The following is a 25,684-nucleotide window of genomic DNA, read 5'->3' as shown; positions in this document are numbered from 1 at the left end:
AATGTCAAGAAGAAGATAATAATCAACTGCCAATCCTGCAAAGAAGTTAAGGAGAATGAATCCTAAGAAAAGGCCAACATATTTAGCAGTTGAGAGAGAGGTCTGTGGAGTAAATGTCTGATTACAGGAATGCAAAGAAAACAGACTGAAGAGATATGGATATGTACATATTTATACCATACAGTCAACAAATCTAGCCAGAAAGAAAGGTGGCAAATCAAGTTTTTTTCCGAGATTAAATTAGAGATCTGTTATCTGTCTACCTTCTCTGGGCGAGAAGCCCAGTATACTGAAAGACTAAAGATACTGGGAAGAGAGAAGTAAACAAAAACACAAAGGCCTGAAAGCAGAGGGAGAGGATGGACTTTAAAAGAGTTCTGGATCGTGACTTGTCATCTGACATAGGAGAAAAGAACTGGGGTCACAATAGACATAGTTCAAACTGATGAGGAGAGGGGAAATCTCTGGCTAGGTAAACTTAGTAATTTTAGTACCAAGGTACGTCACGGGACAAAACTCAACTTAAATCAAGAAGCATCCACACTAAACTATACCTAAGGGCTTACAAGAGACAGAAAAAAAAAATCCCTCATTATGTCTTTGCTTCAACTCACCCATGACATTAGAACCAAGACTGGTATTTGGGTGAAGCTTCAAAACAACTGAAACTATGAAGAATGTTTCAGACTAGTCAAGCACTGACATAAATGACTGAGAAACTCTGGTTTCCTTAAAATAAGCAAAATATTCATTTATTTTAGTAGTATTTTTTGATGATACAAGCGTCCATCTTTAGTAGCTAGTCAATAAATATGGGTGCATACTACATGTACTGAATGTTTCTGTGTTACGTGGTCAATTGCATAATTGCCAGTTTAAGGTACAGCATTAAGAGCAAAACAATTCACAGTGAAATACCCCACCCATGTTTTCCTACACATCTGTGATTCAACAAGGAATATAATGATTCACAGTGTTTGCATTAAGTTTATATTGAGGTTGCTCTTTTGTAACCGAGAAGTAGGGCTGGGTTGTCACTGTGATCTTCCCAATCCCTTCCACATCCAAACCCTTACTTCCCTTCTCAGCCCCACTTTGAATGACGCCAAGTTAAAACACTAAGGTAGACATCCTCTGTCATAAAGCCAACAAACCAGAGAAACAAGAATGCTTATTGACTTCCTTCCTTAACTACTTCTTAAAAAGGGATCTAAAATTTATGAGTAATAAAATTCTAAAAAGAACACTTACCTTCTATGTATATGCATAACTAAAGCCTACAACTGAAATATCTGGAACTTCTAAAGTAGTTTTCAACTTCAAATACAAACTTATATTAGAGACAAAAGCCAATTAGCTCTGTTATGAGTAGTGTGAAGAGTTGATGTGACTTGAGGAAGCAAAGTTTGCACAGATTTTCATTTGACTGTAGATTTACAAAATGTGTAACAATTTCAGTTCCTGAAATAGTTAATATAGGTTAAAATATACTAGTAAGTTAAATGTGGAAGTCTTTAAGGTAATAACAAAGCAAGGCCATCAGAGGGAAACTAAGAATTATTTCACTCTGAAATATCTGGAGAGCGACTGTCAAAAATCAAGTCACAAAGAAATTACTACATTCACATTTCCTCGTTCCACAGATGTTGCTTCTATTGCTCACATGAACTCTTTTCTCTCTGTTTTCACACTCACCAGCAATACTTGCAGATCTCCTAGGTCATTTGAACATTTAGCATTCAACTCTTGATCAGTTCGAACTGCCTCCATAGAACTTCTTTTTCTTCTTTCAAGCATTCCTTATTATCAAAATGTTCCTTGAATTTCAACCAAATTTAAATTCCTTATATTTACCTTCTAAACTTTGTATTCACCTTCTCTGTTCCAATAAACAGTAACAACTCTCTAAGCCCTTGTTTCTTGTAGTAATCATTGCCAGGCATTTTCTTAAAATTTTTACACCTCCCTAGAGGTGCTGGGAGCTTTAGAAATGTCGCCGGAGCAGCGCAAAAACTAGCCATGGCTAGGACAGGACAGTCAGGAATTGCTGAAGACTCTCATGCCTGCTTCACCACCTATGGTCATTACAAAGGACTTCAAAATTCCTGGCTTTCCCAGTCCTGGAATGACCCTGATCCCTGCCCCATTCCTACAGCACAATCCCCAAACCATACATGGTCTTTCACAGTTCCCCTGCCAATCTCTTAAATGCTCACATCTAATGCTTAGGCCAAGGCTCTTGTGTCGCACAAGAGGTCCCCTACACCCCAGTCCCTGCTGACTTTACCTCCTTGCATCAACAATCTGGTCCCCTGGGCCATCATTTCAATCACCCTCTCACCTTTAATCACAACTATTTCCTTCCTTTGTCTTTCTCCACATACGCACTTTAAAACTAGCAGTGCCAGCTCTCCACTGCCACCCCCAGGCAGATGTGCTTTGCTGGAGAGACTGACACCAGATTGGCCCTGGTACTGTCCTCAACATCTTCCTAGCCAGGGTTCCCTCTCCTTCTGGTCCTCAGCAGCAATCCTACATCATCACCTCTCTGTAGCATCCCCACCTTCTCCCTCTTCCTCAACTGGCAATCTCAATGCCCACTCAGGGAATGAAACTACCTCCCAACCCCAAACTGATCTCTATATGAGTTCCCTCCTCGCTGGGGGTTCCCCCCACTCCCATGCGCTAGAGTCCATCCATCTGTCCCATCCCGACAGCACCAGGGCCCTCCATTCTCCCTTTCCCTCTGGTATCTTCAAAGACTCTCCATAGCCATCTAAAGATACTCAACAGTCTCCCACTTTAAAAAAATGGCACGTGTTAAAAATTAAAGACTTCTATAGAGAACATGAATATGCCACTAAACACTGAACAGAGTGGTCCACTTAGTCTTCATCATCTATCTCCTCTATGTTGTCAGCACCTGCCAGTGCCTGCCTTCCCCAGTCCAGCCTGTTGCAGATATTGTGCTCATTCCTTGTTTCTTCAGCCCCAGAACCTTCCTAAGCCATCCTGACCAAGCCTTCGGGCTTCCTATGTCTGGATCTAGAGGGCCACCCGCTGGCTCTCCAAACTGAGGCTCTCTTAGCCACATCTGCAACTCTGATTGCTCAACTCTTGGCTTAGTTTCAGATTAGTACTCCAGGTACTACAGTCTGACTAAACTCCCACCTATTGCACTCATGTCCAATCAGTGTCCTGACAAGAGACCAGCTCCTTTTCCCTGGGGGTGCTAACCTTATCTCAATCCCGCAAATTATTAGGGGTCCCCGTGCTCCCAAATTCATGTCACTACCACTAACTAGTGGAATCAAAGTACTGTTATTGCTTACAGACTGCTCTACTGGGTTGATAAGATCCACTTTGGGTTTATCAAGTTCCCTTAGAAAATATACTCAGAATGCTGGCAGCCCAGTGGAGTCCAGCTACACAGCTTGTCGCTTTAACCCTGGGATCCCTTGTTTCTGGTTTCCTTTCATTTCCTTCTCCAACCAATTTCCCATCATACCTATGGGCAAACACCCATGTTATAACAAGCAATTCATTAACTACTTATCTTAAGTTATGGTAAGTGTTATAACCATAACATTTATAAGTGTTATGAAATTTATAAGTTCTGAAATTTATACAACTCTTTCAGTGGCTAGCAAACCATATTACTATTACAAACACTATTATATTCCATAACAACATATTATACATAACATGAGTACTGTATGATTTATGCTTAGAGAAGATCTCTGTTTAAGAGTCCCACCTATGGTATTTGTAAAACTATTCAGTCAGGCAAAGACAAATGTAAAAAGAGTAATATCAGATAGTAATACACTAGAAAACCAAACCTTGAACAAAAATGTGGGGATCCCCAGGCTTACAAATGTATTGGTTTCTATTGGGTAAAGTCTTGGTCTTCTCATTTTATATCATTCAGACAAAGGAACTGAAAATTATATTTTAAAATAAAAACCATAATCTAAAACTAATCTGAGAAAACACTGAGAAAAAAATAGCAGTAAATTTATATATTTTCTCTTCTGTAATGAAAACTACAGGGAAAAAGCATGCTAAAAGCAACTAGTTCTAACGTAACCTCATGAATGTACCACACAGAGTACTTAATAGCTTTAAAAAACCGTATGAAATGCCCATTTGAACACCTGATACCAAGGACAAAACAAGTATACAACCTAAAGCAGACAACACGGACCCACTCAAAGATAGGCAGTGGCATGCAGAGTCGTGCTTCACACAATCCTCATTGGGAAAATGAGTCAAGAAGGGCAGCAGCGCGAGCCTCCAGGCTTTTCCTAAATGACACCCCTGATAACTGAGGCGCTCCAGCTGGGCTGTTCTTTTGCCCTGGTTCAAAACATATCTAGATATGGAAAATTACAAAGGCGAGCATTTCCCATCCACTAGAAAAGAAGTTCAATTATCAAATGCTAAATCTAGGTTACACTAAAAAAAATTAGATGAATTAAAATGTGGCCTGCCTCAAAGCAAGAGCATGTCTTACCAATCTTATTGTATCTCACTTAACACACTCAATAGGAAAAGAAATTGAAGTATGTAAACTTAAATAGTCCATCTTCAACATTCTGCTGTGAATATAGGACCTGTAATATGCTTGTTCTACCTGACATATAAAAAGAATCACATTTATGTGGAAGCCTAAGATTAAAATAGGTTTTTAAAATGTAAACAGCAGTAACATGAATATATTGAATTATGAAAGTCCCAAAACACTGAAAAATTTTCATGCCACAATGGTATGGGAAGGTCAGTAACTGAGTCACCTAAATAAAATGCAGTAAGTCAAAGTATATAGTTAGAGCAAAAGGAAAAAGATAAAAACATTTAAAAAATTAATTTATGGTTTTAATTCTCTATAATAAATCTTTTAAAATTTAATACACAACAGAAAGTAGAGAAACAAAGTTAATAAATGCTTACAAAGATGGCTTATGTTACATTAAACATGAAAATGATATCAAAACATGATTTTGAAATCGTCAAAAATCATGTTTGGAGTACAAGTATATAGCTAGTTTTAAATAAAGAATTTTGACCAATTTACTTTCAGAAAGTAAACAAGAAAAAAAGCTTGATTTCTTTCTGACAGCACAGAAGTCCTTAAAAAAGGGCAGAAGCACTTTCACCTTCACTCCAAAGAATAAAACAGAGCACTATGTCACTCAACTACCACCCCCCAGTTATCACAGTTCTTGGTATATAAATCACTTTCAAATAAGCACAAGGCGGCTGAAATTTCCACTCTGCCCTAAGTAGCACCATTCAAATTATCAATTGCTTCCAGCAATTCAAACAATGAAAATAACTTTAAATTGGAAAGATTATTCCACTTTCATTTCCACATTAAAGTCCATCCATCATAAATGTAAGTAGAGTTATGGTGGGCAAGACGTAGCAAGAATGAAGTAAAGTATTTTAACCACAAGAGACCCAAACAGGGGGATTTGGCAAGCCTTCCTAACTGCACACGCTAGAAAGCCCTGCCCCCATGTGGCTGAAAGGCTTGCACAGCTGGCCAGCTTGCCCTGGGGCATAAGCCAGAACGTCCCTCTCTGAAATTGCCATGTTAAATGCCCACTTCTGGCTGTTGGAAGATGTAAGGTGCCGTCTACTAAGCAGAAAGGATACCTTTTTCCCAGGCTCAGTGTCTTGGACAATGTGAACACACAACTAATAACTGCTGAACTATGGAGACAACAGCTTGTATCTGCATAATGCCTTATGTAAGGTTCCCTCCCACGGATGCAGCAAACACGGAACATTCAAGTTCTGAGATGATGCTGGGGCTCAACTTAAAAACGGCATCTTTCCTGCTCACAACTCTACTTTCCTGGTAACGCTTCATGGCATACAATCTTTTAGTTACTATTCCTAAATAACAGTGCCCTGTCAGTACTGGGGGTAAAGGGTGCATTTTGGCACTTGGTGCTTTTGCTATTCTCTCTCCACCCGGTACACACTCTGCAGTCTGTGTCCCTCCATTCCCACCTCCAGCTGCCTGGAGTCCTCTGGGAATGCTTCAGTTCCCTCTGGTTCACAGCCCAAAACAGAGCCTACACCTGGTTTACCCACCATTAGCCATTTCCCAAGCCTGTACTCTGCTCCCCAACCCCTACTGCAGGCTCTCAGTGCCTCCGAAGGTGAAAGCTGGCAGCAGTGCTGGTGAGTCATAAGAGAAGGGAAGGAAAAATATCACCCAGCTACACACCATGTGCTATGGTTAGAATGTCTGCATCCTCCAAAATTCATTTGTTGAAATCCTAACCCCAAAAGTGATGGTATTAGGAGGTGGGCCCTTTGGGAGGTGATTAGGGGCTGAGGCTGGAGCCCTCATGAACGGGATTAGTGCCCTTACAAAAAAGGCCCAAGGGAGCGTGTTTGCCCTTTCACCATGTGAGGATACAATGAGATGATGTCTGTCTACCAGGAAGTGGACCTCACCAGACGCTCAATCTGCGATGGCCTGATCTTGGTCATCCCAGACTCCAGAACCTCGAGAAATAAACTTCTGTTGTTTATAATCCCCCGATCCCCCAGTTTATGACATTACGTTATAGCAGCCAAAAAGGATTAAGACACCACGCATTTGAATAACAAACTCTGGAAACAGAGCCACTGTCAAGCCTAGTAGTGACTCTCATTGTGAGAATTCCAGAATAAGCAGGCCACAAGATACTCTGGGGAAGACCAGGTGGGGCTTATGACAGCGTCCAAAAGTCAGGTCCGGAGCAATGCGCCTTCCTATAACCTACAGAGTCCTAACTAAAGAGAACTGTAACATTCATTTCTCCACTTGCCATAGGAGAGAAAAGAGTAAATCACGGGAAAGACAAAGCAATTCCTTTCCTCTCGGTTTATAAAGCCTGCCCAGAGCCGGCACACAGTGTGTGTGCCCATGTCACAGGCGGCCCTCCCCTTCCGCACCAGGTACCCAGTCAGGCCTCACAAAACGTTAGCTGCTACAAAATGTACAACTTTACATGTGTAGAGATAGAAAACTACATATTCTGAAACGTCCATTTTTCATTCTAATTCTCAGCAGTCATATAATAGCCAGATGACCTAAGCTGCTTTCATTTAGACTGGTGGGAACAGAATGGTATCTGTCTCAAGACAAATAAAACCAATTTTCTACCTATGCTTGAAATTACATGTGTGCACACAGAGAGATACGCTATGTCACTTATTATGTTCCTCAGGGATGATTTACTGTTCCATAACAAACGTGGTGATCAAATGATTCTATTCACTGACTGAAAAGTAATGAAATCATCTAAGATCATCTCTGAAAAGCTGAAGCAGATCCACATTAGATTAAAAAAAAAAAGACTTCCAGAAACTGACTCATTCAACACACACGAAAACATTCTATCTTTATATTTCTGTATTTTTCAACCTTCTCTGGCCTGCTTGCCATCCCACTGCCCTTGGCCTATGTCACCAATTGCCTCCAAGTGACCCCTCCCCTCGCCCCTGCCCCGATGACTACCATAACCACAGCACGCAGAGACGAGTCCACTGCACTGTGCCACTTTCACAGACGGGGGATGAAGGGAGCTGTAACTGTCAGAAATACATGAAAACTGTCAAAAATACATGTCGTCAGCTCTGGAGATTTTGGAGTACTGACGGCTCTCTGTTCTGTGAATGTATTAAAAAAATTACATTATCCTTCCTTTCAAGGTTAGCAAAAAGATGAACTCTACTTCCGCCTCCTCAAGTGACCTCCTATGACTGCTGGCAGGCCCATGCTGCCTTTGCCTTCCCTACCTGCTTGAGGCCACACACGTCTCCCTTCCAGAAACTCCACTGTTCTGCTTCTTCAGCCTCTACCCAGGAGTTTCCTTTGCTGGCCCCTCACCTTCCAACTGCCTATGCACTGGTGAGGTTCCCTGGCCCTGCCTTAGCCCTCTCTGTTCACAAGACCATCCTAGCAATAAAATCTTTTTTCCCAAATAAAATGGTCTGTGCTTCTCACCTTCCAGTAGAACAGATAAAAGCAGAGCTACTCTGGCTGGAAGCGGGCATGCGGGCTTGAGGCCACCCTCATGGGGAATCTCTACAGAGCTCTAGGGTTAGGAACCACCAGCAGTTTCCTTCAACCAGCTGGTGTGAGCTCCATCTCCGGTCCCCGCTCTGCTCCCTCAACACCTCCCCACCTTTTGCCCAACAAAGTCATCGGTGTCCTTCCAGATCCAGTTTTCCAGCCACCTTCTTGGTGACTCTTTATGTACAAAGTAGCTTTGAGCACTTAATTATCCCTCAAGGCACTCTGCACCGCCTCCACCATTGTACACACATTTTTGCCGGCTCCACTAGATTGTGACCATTTTAAAGGCAGACAAGATGATGACAACGGTGTGAGTGTGTGTGTGCGTACGCATATGTGTTTGCATGTGATGGGACAGGGGAGTCCTAGCTGAACCTAAATTTAGGCTTAAACTGTTCTGGCTGTGAGGCTGGTGCATTGATCTGCATGAAGAGGCTGTGAGGAGGGAAGCAACTGGAGAAACGGGGAGGAGTGGTGGCTGAGGTCTCCATGCCAGCCAACCAGAGCTGCATCTAAGCCCTAGAGAAGAGGGTCAAGCAAAATCCAGGAGCTGCTTTCATGAGAGACTTCATGAAATACTGGTTAAAGCAGAATACCAAATGCATCATATTCTCTTCTTTGAAATAACATTTTCTCTATTCTTTTCATTAAGATCCAAATTTCTAAAAGGCCTATATTTTATTCTCAGTTCTGATGAATAAAATTCTGCCTAAAGTCAGAGTCAATAAGCTCCCGAACTAGCAGTTGCTAATGAAAAGAAACTCTGAAGAGATGCGAGATGATGGCACAGGTCCACTGGAATGGAGACAAAATACCGAGCTGCAAAACCAATCCAGAAAGCCTATTAGGTGGAGATGAAGGCCAGTACCACTTACAAGAATGGAGTGTTTGCAGCCTCTGTACTTGCAACCATTTTTTAAAACAAGAGTTCTTGCAAGGCTATCTGGAAGAGTCCTTTAGAAATATGTGAACACTCCCAGTTTAATGAAGAAAGTATCCATTAAGGGTAAAAACCTCCTACCAATTAGTTGTCAATTGGCAAACTGCATTCAGACTGGCCTCTGGAACTCCCAAAGTTATAAAAATAGCTGGATTCCTTTTTCTGCAAAAGAGCCTCAAGTGTCTCTGACTCCTCTCCATTTGGAAGATTAATAACGGTGACAATTCTGGAAGACTCCTTTACCATACAGCGGTGCGTACCTCCACCGAGGGCTGGGAGCGGGCTCTGACGTCCTGTGCAGTTCGCTGACACGCAGGTGAGCAACACAGGCAGGACGCTCGGTAAACTGGGACTGGCAAGGGCAGGCCTGGGGGACCTGCCAGGGAGGGGACTTGTTCATGAGCACCTGTAAGAACCAACTCCCAAGTCATTTTTCTTTTCTTCCTTTTTTTTTTTCCTTCCAGTGAATACTCTCTGTATTTTGGTTAATCAACAATCTTTAGCACGCATTATGGACAAAACAATACGCTGCACACATACCAAGGATACAAGAAGGGACGAAACTACCCTGGTCTGTGCTCTGATGGAGTGCACTTCTTTCTGGAGACAGACGAAAGAACAAGTAAAATAACTGCAAGCTGTGATAAGATACTGGGGAAACCAAGACCACCAGCCCACCAAGTAACACTAGAAGATCGCCGCAAGGGATTTTCTATGTGTGAGACAGACAGCGGGGGGGCATCCTCTTTTGACATAAAAGATGATGCAGAAGGCCTTTTTTAAAACATGAATTTAGCTAATGTAGCTAATGAATGTAGCTAATCCTTCTTTCCCTAAGTGTACAATTAGGGAAAACCTAATGACTACTTTACAAGTTAGAGTTTTGGTTTCTTTTGCTATTTATTAAAAACACGGCCAGGCGCGGTGGCTCATGCTTGTAATCCCAGCACTTTGGGAGGCCAAGGCGGGCAGATCATGAGGTCAGGAGTTTGAGACCAGCCTGGCCAACCTGGTGAAATCCTGTCTCTACTAAAAATACAAAAATTAGTTGGGCATGGTGGCGGGCGCCTGTAGTCCTAGCTAGTCAGGAGGCTGAGGTAGGAGAATTGCCTGAACCCAGCAGATAGAGGTTGCAGTGAGCCGAGATTGTGCCACTTCACTCCAGCCTAGGCAGTAGAGCAAGACTCTGTCTCAACACACACACACACACACACACACACACACACACAACTAAATAACACTAAACAAAAATTTTCTACCTGGTAAGGTACTTAAAGGAAATACTTTGTATGTAAAAATTAAAAATCATTCGAAAACAGGTACTTGACCTTTTAACATCACAATTTTGACCGAGTGAATACTGTGACCAGCTTTTGTTGCAGTGGGGGGCGGGCACCGAGGAATTTTAGACTCTATGTTTATAAACACAAAAACGCGAATTGGAATTATACCAACACTGGCAACATATTATTGACAAAATATTTTAATTTCATAAAGCCAATATAATCCCTTGTTCAATTTTCTCTAAAGTACATGAAATGGCTAATTTTTTCTTTCTTCAACGGATCTTTTCCTGCAATTATTTTCACTGAGATAAGGCTTTTCTAGGTAAATTTTAAATCAATCAGATCGGAAATACTTCAAATGTGTACCAATTATAGCTTCATTCATTATGAATTCTCTCTACTGGTTACTGCTTTTTGTTTATTTTATAAAGTCCAATATCCTGGATCTAAGTCTGAAGATTTTAAATCTGTCATGAATATTTCATTCTTTTGTTGATCTGAATTCAAAAATAAATTTTACTGTATTAAGTATCAGCAAATGCCAATTTTAATTTTATTTCTTCTGTCAGCTTTTCAACTGTATCAAGTTCCACTATGCCACTTAACCCAGTGTCCATCTTGTTTTATGTGGACTGTTTCTACCAGGAATTATCATTATGAAATAGTCTACAGGACTGGTCTACTTTAATAAAAATCCAACCCTCCCACATACTTATACACGTGTGATCACCTGGAATCTCATACTAACCTTCCTCACTGGTGAGCAATTCCCCTCCGGTGTCTCATGTATATGGTCACGGAGACAACGGCCAGGTCAAAATGTCCCTAAGACCAAAAGGTCTCGGCCCTCACACTGGAGCCAAATGTTCAGTGCGTGTATTTCTTCCAAGGATGCATGACCTGAATCTGCTCATGAAGAAACACTCGATGGACCCAGGCTGAAGATTCTTTACATTTGCCAAGGCCATGAAGGACAGGGAAAGGCTGATTTCTGTTTCCATTTTCCACGCCCCTCTCGTGGCCTAGCTGCTAGCAAGGCCATTGATTCACTTAATCATATCTATTCATTCATTTGACAAATATTTATACTGAGCTGCACTAAACCCTTAACATTACGCCAGGTATTATGAAGCAATCTACTTTTATGGCACATAAGCGGTCAGAAATTGGGGAAGCAATATGAACACACAAATTCTAACATAAGGGATCCTGTAAGGTTGCACAGTAAAACAAAGACTTCCTGAATGGGGGATAATTTGGGGAACAATTTGTCCTAGATAGACAAGTCTTCATAAGTCTAACTAAAAATGCTACTTCAGGCACTAAATCTTTTTGTATTTTAACCATTTGGCTGCGTTTTCTTGTTGTAAAATATATTACTCACTTTCCTGCCTTCCTAAACTGAACACAATTTGGTCATTATTTTATGCAAATTTTAGTTGTACCAATCTAAATCATGCAACATAAAACATTAATAAAGTCTTACTTCATGAACACATCTGAAATTATGCAAATGTCCCAAATTAAAACTAGGCACCTGGAATTACATAATTTTAAACTGGCAGGCTGAGTGAATTAACCTGTGTGTCTACTACTGGTCCATGGCAAACCAATTTATCTGAAAACAGAAATAAGCCACCATTCTTGTAGCTTATTGAGAGTCCTATGGGAAAAATAGTCTCAGAATCACAGGCATTTTGAATTATGCAGACACCTCAGATACATATCTCTCATAATGCCATGATAGCAATTATAATTTAACCTATTTATGAGTTGGCTTTTACTGTGGTATTAATTTTCTGGTCTGTACTGTGAGTTGAAGACTTGCTGGGAGGTGCTGGCGGAGCAGACCCTGCTAGTTACCTACCAAGTACCCATTTCCTCCTTCTTCCTTACTAGCAGAACCCCATTTTCATCCCTAGGAGCCTGTGCCACCAAAATTCCCTATTTTTCACCCTCCCTTAGAACAGGAAATGGTAATGTGATGCAACTCTTGACAAGGAGATGTAGAGGGATGTTCCTGGGGAGGGCATCTCCTCTGAAACAAAAGGGCAAAGCTTCACTAGGAGAAAGTTTTCTGACCTTTTACTCTGCCCCATTATTTTTGTTGGAAATACAAGATGTGAGGGCAGAGTCACAGCAGCCACCTAGAGACTGAACGAATGAGGGCTGAGGCCTATAAAACGAGGGCAGCCTGGAACAGTGGGGAAGGCTGGTCTCTGAGAACATCACAGCACAGCTGTGCCAACCCTGGGCTGCCTGCCCCCACACTCCTTGCTACAAGAGAAAAATGCTCCTGTTACTTCACTTTAAATGACAATCATTTGGGCAGGGACAGTGGCTCACACCACCTCCACCACTCCCAGCACTTTGGGAGGCCGAGGTGGGCAGATCACGAAGTCAGGAGATCGAGACCATCCTGCCTAACACGGTGAAACCCTGTCTCTACTAAAAATACAAAAATTAGCTGGGCATGGTGGCACCCGCCTGTAGTCTCAGTTACTCGGGAGGCTAAGGCAGGAGAATCACTTGAACCCAGGAGGCGGAGGTTGCAGTGAGCCGAGATCGTGCCATTACACTCCAACCTGGCAACAGAGCAAGACTCCATCTCAAAAAAAAAAAAAAAAAAAAAAAAGGACAATCATTCAGTCAGCCAAAGGCATTGAGTGATATTTGAGGACTAGTTATTTGCTCCTGTCCTCAATAGTCTTACTTTATTAATACCATGTCTTTTATCTTTTATATTCTTATAGCCATTATTTATGGATTCTCAGACTTTTCCTTTGGTCAAAGAACCCAGCTAAGAAAATAAATACATGACATTCACCAAGCCAAAGCCTGGTCCAGCATAAGGTCCAGTGAGACAGAAATGAGAAGTAGGAAAGAGAACTTTAGGGTAAGTTTTCTATGCTTGATAGAGAGCCACAGAAAGAGACACTGCCCCTTCCTGCCTTTATCCCTGTGGACGTGAGGCCTGAACTGCTGCCCACGGCATGGCACAAGCCTACCAAGGAAGTCTACGCAAAGGAAGGGAGATGCAAAATATCCCAGGAAAATGGAACTAGACCCACAGGATTCAATTAGCCTTAAAGAACATCCTACTGCAGAACTTCTAGTATATAACTTAATATCTTTATTATTTAGACCAATTTGAGTCAGTGTTGTTATTTGCAAACAGGAACATTTCAACGACCTCAAAACATGAAAGACCTGGCCCACTGTAAGAAAAGAAGGCTCAATCACCTCCACCTCCACATCTACTACTACTAACACCTCCATCACCACCTCCTCCTCTTCCACCTTCACCACCACCACCCCCTCCACCACCTCTATCATCACAACCTATTCCTTCACCACCACCTCCACCACTTCCACCTCTATAACCACCACCTCCACCACCACCACCACCTCTACCACCACAACCTACTCCTTCACCACCACCTCCACCACTTCCACCTCTATAACCACCAACTCCACCACCACCACCACCTCTACCACCACAACCTACTCCTTCACCACCACCTCCACCACTTCCACCTCTATAACCACCACCTCCACCACCACCACCACCTCTACCACCACAACCTACTCCTTCACCACCACCTCCACCACTTCCACTTCTACAACCACCACCTCCACCTTCACCACCTCCACCACTACCTCCACTTCCACCACCTCCATCACCTCCACCACCACCACCACCACTACCTCCACCACCACCACCACCACTACCTCCACCACCACCACCTCCACCACCACCACCTCCACCACCACCTCCACCACCTCCACCACCACCACCACCACCACTACCTCCACCACCACCACCTCCACCACTACCTCCACCACCTCCACCTCCACCACCACTACCTCCACCACTACCTCCACCACCACCACTTCCACCACTACCTCCACCACCACCACTTCCACCACTACCTCCACCACCTCCACCTCCACCACCACCACCTCCACCACTACCTCCACCACCTCCACCTCCACCACCACCACCTCCACCACTACCTCCACCACCTCCACCTCCACCACCACCACCTCCACCACTACCTCCACCACCTCCACCTCCACCACCACTACCTCCACCACTACCTCCACCACCACCACTTCCACCACTACCTCCACCACCACCACTTCCACCACTACCTCCACCACCTCCACCTCCACCACCACCACCTCCACCACTACCTCCACCACCTCCACCTCCACCACCACCACCTCCACCACTACCTCCACCACCTCCACCTCCACCACCACCACCTCCACCACTACCTCCACCACCACCACTTCCACTACTACCTCCACCACCACCACCTCCTGTACCAACGTTTCCTGTACCACCACCTCCACCTCCATTACCACTACCACCACCACCTCTACCTCCACCACCACAACCACCACCACTTCTACCACAAGCACTCCATCTTCACCACTACCTCCTCTTCCATCACCAACTCCACTTCCACCATGACTTCCACCTCCACCACTACCACTACTTCTACCACCATAACCACTCAATCATCACCATGTGCCCAGAGCAGCCCATGATGCTCCCTGCAGTTTCTTCCAGGCTCTCGTACTGGTGAAGGGAGAACTGGTGATAAGAGTGGGAGTGAGAACGGGGGAAGGGGCCAGTTCCTCCCAGAGAACTGGGAAGCCCAGAAGTGGTGCCCATGTTCCTCCATGGGCTCTCCTTCCACCGTGTTTTCACCATTTCATGCCTAGCTCCTCTCTCACCAGCCAGGCGCCCAAGGTGGAAAAATAACTTAGGATGTGTTCAAAGTCAAAAGGTAGTTTTGTGTCAAAACAGGTCCCTGAGGCCTCTCAGGGTCCCACCGGTCTCATAGTAGAACGTCTTGAGGGGTAGAGGGAGGCGGATAAATTTTTCATCATGAATTTCTTCACAAGGTTACAGACATTTCCTGTCAGTCTGCATGGATACTCTTTTTTTCTTTTCCTTTTTTTTTTTTTTGAGATGGAGTTTGCTCTGTCGCCCAGGCTGGAGTGCAATGGCATGATCTCGGCTTATTGCAACCTCCGCCTCCTGGGTTCAAGTGATTCTCCTGCCTCAGCCTCCTGAGTAGCTGGGATCACAGGTGCCCACCACCATGCCCAGCTAATTTTTGTATTTTTAGTAGAGATGGGGTTTCACCAGGTTGATCAGGCTGGTCTCAAACTCCTGACCTCAGGTGATCACTTGCCTTGGCCTCCCAAAGTGCTGGGATTACAGACATGAGCCACTGAGCCTGGCCAGATACTATTTTATATCAGAAGAAAGAAGTGTCTCTTCAAACGTAAAAAAATAAAAAGTCACTGATGTTAAAAAAAAACAAAAAAACAATTATTCAGGGAGCAATGACATGTGATTTATTAACCCAAAAACGTACTAAAATGTAACACTCCAAATAATATCTTCTCACATATTTTCCCCACAATGACAAAAACTCCTCTAAAGCTTTTGAAACATGTATCACTTTTGCCTAATGATTATCAGTGATGGCTGAATCCTCTGTCACTCAAGGTTAAGGGAACATCACCATAAATTGTTAATTGGATCACTGTTTCTACTTACTGTGCACAAAACTTTTTGTTTTTCTGCTGGCAGAGAGATAAGCCACAATCTAGATTTACATCCACAAAACAGGAAATAAACTGCCTAAGTTTATGTTCTAGAATACCTTCCTCCCAAACAGAATGAACTTCACCCAACTGGCTCCATTCCCCTATTTTAGGAAGGAGGTTTGATAAGAGAAGCTGCAAAATTTCAAGCAATTTGTTAAATTTTTAAATGTTCACTTCTTTGACTATACACTTAGAATCCAACAGAAAGGAAGGGGCAGAATAAAAAAATGCAACCTGATTTGCAACCTAAACGGGCAATAACACCAGAGTGAAACGGAACAGCTAAGAATGTAAACATCATTCACTAAATCTAAAGACAAAAGGTCACTTTTCTTTTTCATATGGATTGTTATATGTCTATCACCCCAAGGGGGGAAAAAAAAGAACCTGCCATCTGGTTTATACACCATTTTACTCATTAAAACACTGAAGAAGGGCTCAGGTTTTCCAGGCAAAACACATACACAGAACAGAATTGTCGAGTCCAGGCTATGCCTAAGAGAATTTTACCAAGCATCTCTGGGACACTGCCTCAAGGAACCAGGGAGACTGGATGTATTCCAGTCCCCGTCAGTAAACTAGGATGCCAATCAATTATCCTGTAGGGTTACAAAATGAACTCAAATGCCCATCCCATTTAATCCCCACAGAGAAAGCTGAAACAATCACTTCTCCCCAGGAGTGAAATGGCATCATTCTGATGGTGCCCGGGACCAAAGCCAACAGGCTCAGCTGGAACCTGAGGCCTCTCAGCCAGAAACTGGAACCAGGAAACTACAGCAAGTGGATCTCTTGCTCCACTTGCTATGTTTTTCTAAAAGCAATAAAAGTTGTATATTTTTCTTAGACAAATTTGGAAAAAATTAAAAGTAAAACATAAAAATAAAAATAGAAATACTATTCTGTTGGTTATACAAATTTAATATGTATATATGCCAGGAGATTATTAGCTAAGTCCAAGTTTTCCTAGTTCAAGGTTCTCTATTTACTTTGGCAGTCATAGGGAGTCATACATTTCATCGGAATTTTTAAATAAATTTTTTAAATAGTGTGTAAAGTTTTCATAGTTGTTTGAACTGTAAGAACATTTACAAAGAGGTAACTATGGTGGCTAAGGTACTTCCTAAAGGAAATAAAGATTTCTATTCCTACGTAATTAGAAGTCATTACAGATCCTTTAAATACCTTCCCTTCAGACTTCCATGGCTAAGGTTTTAAATTGGTTCTACATGATTATATTACAAAGTCAACTTCCTTAGAAAAACAATTCTGAACACCTTTCACCTTCGATGAAACCCTTTTCGAATCCATTTTTTTTTTTTTCAAAAGTGTAGCCTCCCTTCTTTCTTTCAAAAAAGAAGAAAGAATTTTTTTTTTTTTTTTTTGCGACCAAGTCTCTCTCTGTCACCCAGACTGGAGTGTAGCGGCACAATCTTGGTTCACTGCAACCTCCATCTCCTGAGTTTGAGCGATTCTCCTGCCTCAGCCTCCCGAGTAGCTGTGATTACAGATGCCTGCCACCACACCCAGCTAATTTTTGTCTTTTTAATAGAGACGGGGTTTCGCTATGTTGGCCAGGCTGGTCTTGAGCTCCTGACCTCAGGTGATCCACCCACCTTGGCCTCCCAAAGTGCTGGAATTACAGACGTGAGCCACCATGCCTGGCCAAAAAGACAGAATCTTTAAAGTGTAGGGAAAAAATGTTTTTTGCCCAATGCCAGAGATGCTATATGCCCCTACATATTTTGGATATTACAGTATTAATTGCCATATCTTACGGTAGAAAGTGGGAGGAGCCAAGCTGTTAAGCTCTTCTTTTTATTTATTTTTTTATTGCTTGGAAAATCAGTTATTGCTTTTCTAAAAATGAAACATGCTCATTGTAAAAACTTCTAACAATCTAAAAACATGCAGAGTAAGATACAGTAAATATAAATTGTTGCTCTACCACCCATGACCACAAAAACCTGAGAGAGAAAATGAACACAAGTTGCAAAAAACTCAAATGAATTGCAGAAATTAGACTTCATTAACATATTCCCATTGCTGAGGGATGGAATGTCAGCATACCAAGTCCATGGCTTTTCAATGCACTCCTCAGAAGTAGAAAACCGAAATTTAAAACATCATCCATGAAGCCAGTGAACCATTACACCAGAACATATAGCTCCTCCCCGGAATAAGCCTTCTATGAACCTCAATGTTTCCTCTCTTTCAACATCAATGTCAAAATGCCTTCCCTTCAGGGATACTAAGACATTTCACCTTTGAGATAGAGTCAAATAGAAAACCATCAAAAAGAAAGAAAGTAATTCTGCACCTGGGTAGTAGTATTTTTTCCTTGCTTAGAGGGTGTACTAACTTCAACCAGCTCAATTCTTTCATGAAACGAAGCAGAAAATAAACTCTCAATAATTTAAAAACATATTTATTATGATAAAAAGGTAACTCTATTTGTCATTTGTATTTGTGGAAAACTGAAGGCAATCTTTTTTTCTGTAAAGCTTTTCGTCTGTTACATTCCAGAAGCATCATAATCTCTCCCCCAGCCAGAATGATTCTGTTTATGCAAAGAAACATATTTTATGACATGCAAAATTAATTATATGATTACGCTTCAGTAATGACAATGTTTTACACAATAGAAAAAGAGCTGATAAAATTTAAATTTCCATTTTTATACTCCAACAAATAATTTAAATTTGTTTCTGGATGAATTCAATGTTTCACTTTCGAAAAGCAATTCACTTCATTTTGAAGTACATTTACATTTTCTTTAGTTACTTTAACTGTTAGGTCTACTCAGCAAGAATTTACTGTCTTTTTATCTTTTTCTGTTCTTGGTTAAATGTCTTCTGATAGGTCACATTTTACCTATTTACGTCTTATGTCATAAAGTATTCAAGAACATTTTAAAGTAAAATGCTTGAATAAAATTATTTTAGTAAAAATGAAAAAATAAATGTAAAAATGCATGTAAAATAAATGTAAACAAATAAAAATAAAGGTAAAAATACATGTAAAAAAAATAGAGTACTGGCCGGACACGGTGGCTCGCACCTATAATCCCAGCACTTTAGGAGGCTGAGGCGGGTGGATCACAAGGTCAGGAATTTGAGACCAGCCTGGCCAAGATGGTGAAACCCTGTCTCTACTAAAAATACAAAAAATTAGCCAGGCGTTGTGGCCGGCACCTGTAATCCCAGCTACTCAGGAGGCTGAAGCAGGAGAATCGCTTGAACCTGGGAAGCGGAGGTTGCAGTGAGCTGAGATTGTGGCTCTGCACTCCAGCCTGGGTGACAGAGCAAGACTCCATCTCAAAAAAAAAAAAAAAAAAAAAAAAGAATAAATAATAGAGTATTCACATTTATGGAGCTTTTATTTTCAGTAGTTACAGGTAAGAGATGAAAGAGACAGAATTTAGTTTCATACTTTGATACCATTTTTTGAAACAATGGCCAATGGTACCTTTATCATTCAAAATTTTTCAAAACTCAAAAAGGACAGAAATGAACATATCAGGTCTACCAAATAACCTAAACATTCTTTAATTTACCATTGAACCTTATGATACATTAATTGAAATAAAACCTTTTTACAGCAAGGAAAATTCTAGTGTTTGCTTTACAAATAGGCATTACAGTATCTTTTTTATTCAAGTGGGGCCTGAAAGTGCCAGTGTTCCTCCAAAAACATACATGAATTTACCACATTCCCATGTGAGAAATAATAATGTGTCACTTGGCCTTGAAAAAAATATGACCATTAATATAACCACGTAGAATAAAAAGAAAGTGCCAGGAGTTCAAGACCAGCCAGGGCAACATAGTGAGACCCCATCTCTACAAAATATTAAAAAATTAGCCAGGCATAGTGGCACACACCTATAGTCCCAACTACTTAGGAGGCTGATGTGGGAGGATCACTTGAACCCAGGTGTTCAATACTGCAGTGAGCCATGACTGCACCACTGCCCTCCATTCGGGGCAACAGAAGGAGACCCTGGCTCTTAAAAAAAAAAAAAAAAAGAATAGAAAGAAAGCACCAACATTAACTGAATTGGGATCTGTCCTAATAATATCAGAGTAGTTACTGTCTGGCACTTGGGGTTAATCAGACACTTAAGTCTCTACTTATATTAACATGTGGATTTGTGATTTTTATAAGATATTCCCATTAATACTCTATTGAACTTAAATCAATTTTTCTTGTAGAGTTCACAAAGCATTTCTCTGTCTTCATCTTTGTATCAGAATCATCATTATGAACCATTTTATAAATGTATCATATCCATGCTAGTTAAGAAAACATTCTGGTTGGCAACCTGTTGGGTAAACCATTTCCAAAATTAAAAAATGCCTGCCAAAAAATAAGTCTGTTGCACTTTTATGACAATAATGAAATAAAAACGTTCATACTCTTTGAAAAAATAAGAAAAGCATTGATGAGTCCACTTACAGTGAGCTCGCAGAAATCGATGCTATCAAGGCTTTTGCTTCTGTGTAATCTCCCTTTAATTCGTCTTAAAGAGGGTTTTCCTTGGCTGACACTAGAAGTAGCACCATTAGGATTTTCAGAGGATGGGGTTACCCTGCAAGAAAGAAAAAAGATTATTAAAAAGACAGGTTTACAGGTGAACACATTTCTCAAGTTTCAGGTAAGCATTTACTCAAGGGTAGCTTTGGAAATGTCACACTCCTTTTTCCAGCCAAAAAGTTAAGAACCACAGCAGAGCTACATTCTATCAGATACCCTTTCTCAGTATTTCTTAGCTAGTTTAGACATCCTGACAGGGTTCAAAAGTACAACATTGAGATTCATTAGGCTGTGGGTGGTGGCTCACACCTTGTAATCTCAGCACTTTGAGTGACCAAGGCAGGAGGATCACTTGAGCCCAGGGGTTTGAGACCAGCCTGGGCGATACAGGGAGACCCTGTCTCTACATATATACACACAAATAAAAAAATTAGCCTGGCCTGGTGGTGCATGTCCGTGGTCCTGGCTGCTTGGAAGGCTGAGGTGGGAGGATTGCTTGGGCCTGGGAGGTCAAGGCTACAGTGAGCCACCACTGCACTCCAGCCTGAGAGACAACAGTAAGACCCTGTCTCATTAATAAGGTTTTTTTTTAAAAAAAAAGATTCATTAAATATCAATCCTACAACCATTGAAGAAGCCATTAATAGTACACTGAAGTTTCCTAGGTAAATTGGAGGTATCTGCTTCCTTCTGGGCAGGTATTTATTCAGCACTCAGTCTGGTGCCTGGCACACCCAGTACAAGTGAGCTATCATTGTGTCTGTCACAGACACTGTTCAGAATGGTTTTGTTAAGCATGAAAATAACATAAATCTAAACATGATAGCCAACACCTAATTCAGCGTTATTATGGAATCATGAAAACATAGACAAGAAGAAGCAGTAAATAGGCCAGGCGCGGTGGCTCACATCTGTAATCCTAGCACTTCGGGAGGCCGAGGCGGGCAGATCATGAGGTCAGGAGGTCAAGACCATCCTAGCTAACACGGTGAAACCCCGTCTGTACTAAAAATACAAAAAAATTAGCTGGACATGGTGGTGGGTGCCTGTAGTTCCAGCTACTTGGGAGGCTGAGGCAGGAGAATGGTGTGAACCTGAAAGGCGGAACTTGCAGTAAGCTGAGATCACGCCACTGCACTCCAGCCTGGGCGACAGAGTGAGACTCCATCTCAAAATAAATAAATAAAATATAAAATAATAAAAAAAGAAGTAGTAAATAATCTAAGCCATCTATAAAGTGCACACTGGAATACATGTTCATACATATACATATAGACACAGTAAATATCATAAAACAGACTAGATATGGCTACAGTTTAGAATAAAAGTAATACATCCATATAGTTAAAACATTTGAAGAGCATAAAAAGATATAAAAATGGAAAGTAAAAGCTGCCCTTTTCCCCCTCATCCCAAACCCCTATATCTTTTCCAAAACCAACCACTATTAACAGTTCTTTGTATTGTATAATCTCCCACACAAATGCTCATGCTTATATAAAGATGTGTTTATTTCCTTTTGAAATTTTTTTAGTGAGGTGGCCAAATTGCATGTATTGTTCTGCACCTTGTATTTTTCACTTAATATATCTTAACGTTCTTCCCATAATAATCTATACAGAACCATTTCACTCTTTTCAACGGCTAAATGGTATCCCATAATATAGATGTAATATAATTTGTTGAACTACTCCCCTACTAATGGGCATTTAGTTTGTTTTCACATGTTTGTTATCAAACCACACAGTAATGAACATCCTTGGCAACATCTCTGGGTACAAATGCATTATTTAGCTAGGAAAGATTCCTCAAAGTAGAAATGCAGTCAGAGATGGGAGTTTTCTAAATGCTGATAGATAATACCGTTCCAAAAAGCTTTACAAATGTACACTTCCATCAACAGTATATGAGAATATCCATTTGGGGAAGTCCTTAAATACAAGGGCAATTTTATCACTTTATTATTTTATCACTCAACTTCTCCATGTCCTTCATGATATTTTTGTCTGTTGAACTGCTGATTCTGTATAAAGGACTATTATAGAATTTCCCACCATGAACATGGATTTGTCAATTAACCCATGTCTTTTAGTTTTTGCTTTTTATATTTCAATTATTTTTTACTAGATGCCTTGATGTTTATGACACATATCTTCTTAGGGATTTAATCTTTTATCATTAAAAAAGAGTATGCCAATTAAAGATTTTACCTTAAATGCTATTTTGTCTGATAATTTTCCCCATCTACAATTTTATATTAATCCTTTCCTGCTTTATCTTGTGTTTTCAAGTGTTCCAAGTCTCTCTCTCTTTTCAGTTTTTTTTTTTTTGAGACGGAGTCTTGCTCTGCCGCCCAGGCTGAAGTGCAGTGGTGTGATCTCGGCTTGCTGCAAGCTCCGCCTCCTGGGTTCATGCCATTCTTCTGCCTCAGCCTCCCGAGTAGCTGGGACTACAGGTGCCCGCCACTATGCCCGGCTAATTTTTTTGTATTGTTAGTAAATACGGGGTTTCACCGTGTTAGCCAGGATGGTCTCGATCTCCTGACCTCGTGATCTGCCCACCTCAGCCTCCCAAAGTGCCGGGATTACAGGCGTGAGCCACCGCGCCCAGCCTGTATCTAGTATTTTTTTTAATTAATGCAATATTCTCATGCATCTTCCCAAAAAAACCTTTTTTTTTTTTTTTCCTGAAAATAACCATCTAATTTTTTCCATTTTCTCAGGGAATAGTTCTTCTGTGTTTTAATTTGGTAATTCTCTGGGTACCAGCTTTCTTGAACTGTTTGGTGATTTAATGTCTACTTACATTGGTATTGGAAACACCCATTTCCCCACTGCGACTACCGTGGCCTGCCTTCAGTAACTCTGGCAGAGAGATGGGATACATACGCTGCCAGGTCTGTGAGGCAGCTTTTCTGGTAAGTCAGTAGCTACCTCTAGGACAGCCCTGCCTCTCTGACCCCAGCGATCCAGACAACTGCAAGGTTCTTCTCCCAACAGATCTATCCCTATCTACTAGTTACGTTTCAGAGAGTCCTCAAAAATACCGGTCCACTGATGACATTCTTTACTGTTTACTCAGACTATTAGCAATTTTGTTGTAGCTTTAAAAATCAATTTTCTTCTTTCATTGAATTTCTAGTGCCTCTTCCTTTCAATTGGCCTCCCAAAGTAAAATTTTTACTGGTGCCGGCTTTCATGATTCTCAGGATAAAAAGAAACATTGTACAGCTTTGTTCTCTTCTCTGCAGGGTAAAAGCTTCCATGAAAACAACGAGCTTTATTCAAAAGAGGACATATGGGAAAGAAAAATAGTTATAAAACAATATACAAATCAACTCTTTATTTCTCTCACTTCATTTTGATAGCACTGGTAGGTGTGATCATATTTTAGAAAGTTAATGCAAACATTTAATATAAATAAATAAAATCTGTCTAGCGTTTTTCATAAGTTTTCTCTCATTTGACTTAGAAAGGCATCACTATTCTCCCTTTATGCCAAATCTAAAAGAGCTTGTAATAAAAATTTATATCTACCAAATTTTATAAATGGCAGATAGCAAAGAAATTTATCAGGGTTAACTCAATGTAATACTAAATCCAGTGAAAAATTAAAACAAAAAAATAAAATGACCATAAATATAACTAGAAGAACAGATCCACTGCCCTCCCTACCAGGATCATAATAAAAACATGCCTGTAATACCAGCACTTTGGGAGGCTGAGACAGGAGGATCTCTTGAGCCCAGAAGTTTGAGACCAACTTGGGCAACATAGAGAGACCCTGTCTCTAAAACCAATACAAAAAATTCACCAGGCGGGATGGCACATGCCTGTGATCCCAACTACTTGGGAGGCTGAGGTGGGAAGATCACGTAAGCCCAGGAGGTTGAGGTTACAGCGAACGATGATCACACCACTGCACTCCAGTCTGGGCAATGCAGTGAGACCAAGTCTCAAAATATATGTGTGTGTGTGTGTGTGTGTATGTGTGTGTGTATATATATATATACTTGGGCCCACCCTCTCTTTCCACTTCCTATCCCCACCTGATGGATACATACCACAGGCCTGGCCCCTGGAGGCAGTCCCCCACTTGCCCTGCCCATTTCCCTTCTCTTCACCTGACACTGCTAGGACAGGTCTGTTCTGCACTGCAGCCTTCACCATCATAGCTCCCGAGGTAAGGGAGGAGACATCCCCTCAGAGGCTCCAGGACATGTCTCAAAATATATGTGTATATATATGTAATAATCACTAGCGCTAAACTGGTATACACCAGGTGAAAATCAGCTCTGGACCCAACCTGCCCACAGACTCCACAGGAAGATGGTATCTTGTCTAAGAATTTAACCAGACTTCTACAGAGTAACTTTAGTAACTTTAAAGTTTTGACCAGATCTTTGGGAAGCTGAGGTAAACTGTTAAAAGGCATATGGCTCAATAATGACCACCCCCACTTTGTTTGGTGTGGAATAAAGAAAAGAAAAAATAATGATCTAGATAATAATGTAGAATATTAACCCTGGTGTAAGTAGAAGTGTTCTTGTAGGAATAGGTGAATTTTAGACGTTGCTTCTCTTTTGTTTATTACTGTCTTTAAGAATATTTGTCTTGGGGAGGAGTATGTGTGTGTTTTATTTTTTTCCGGACACTCACAAGAACACAGTTGCATATCTATAACTCACATGAGAAGAGCTATACAAAGAGCCCACCAAGGACAGTTCCATTTGACGTGGAGTATAAATTATTTTAATCGCCTGGTACCACTCTTCCCCAGCCATGATGGTGCAGATCTGAGCTGAGTAACTCAGACTGTGGGGATGATTCCCCACATATTTAGGGGACTGGCCCTTGATGACAGGGAAATAAAGTTAGGAACTGACGTATAAGCACCTTGCACATTTCCCCTTGACCTATAGGAAAATCAATATTTAGCTTACAGGGAGGCTTTACTTTTCCTAGTTCTTAATTCCATTTTATCCTCCCTAGAGGGAAGCTGGGGAGAAAATTCCTGCCTCTCTCCATCCCCTTTGTAACTTCCCTCATGAGGGTGTGCTTTCCTTGTGGGCATGGCTGACATGCATCAAAGGCAGAAGCCCAGGGCCCACCCTCTCTTTCCACTTCCTACCCCCACCGATGAACACATACCACAGGCCTGGCCCCTGGAGGCAGTCCCCCACTTGCTCTGCCCATTTCCCTTCTCTTC

General features: G+C 41.4%; 1 protein-coding gene across 5 annotated transcripts in view; it reads right to left on the bottom strand.

Moving 5' to 3' along the window:
- Window positions 1-25,684, bottom strand: part of TJP1 (tight junction protein 1) — a 270,416-nt gene that overhangs the window by 236,832 nt on the left and 7,900 nt on the right. For all 5 annotated transcript variants that reach the window (XM_038009767.2, XM_038009769.2, XM_038009771.2 and 2 more), the window contains exon 2: window positions 20,399-20,531. In XM_038009767.2, the coding sequence (XP_037865695.1) occupies window positions 20,399-20,531 (133 nt within the window). The remainder of the gene's footprint in view (window positions 1-20,398; window positions 20,532-25,684) is intronic.

The sequence above is a fragment of the Chlorocebus sabaeus genome, chromosome 26 (genome assembly GCF_047675955.1).
Source record: "Chlorocebus sabaeus isolate Y175 chromosome 26, mChlSab1.0.hap1, whole genome shotgun sequence".
In the NCBI taxonomy this organism is placed as follows: domain Eukaryota; kingdom Metazoa; phylum Chordata; class Mammalia; order Primates; family Cercopithecidae; genus Chlorocebus; species Chlorocebus sabaeus.
This window is presented reverse-complemented; position numbering and strand designations above follow the sequence as displayed.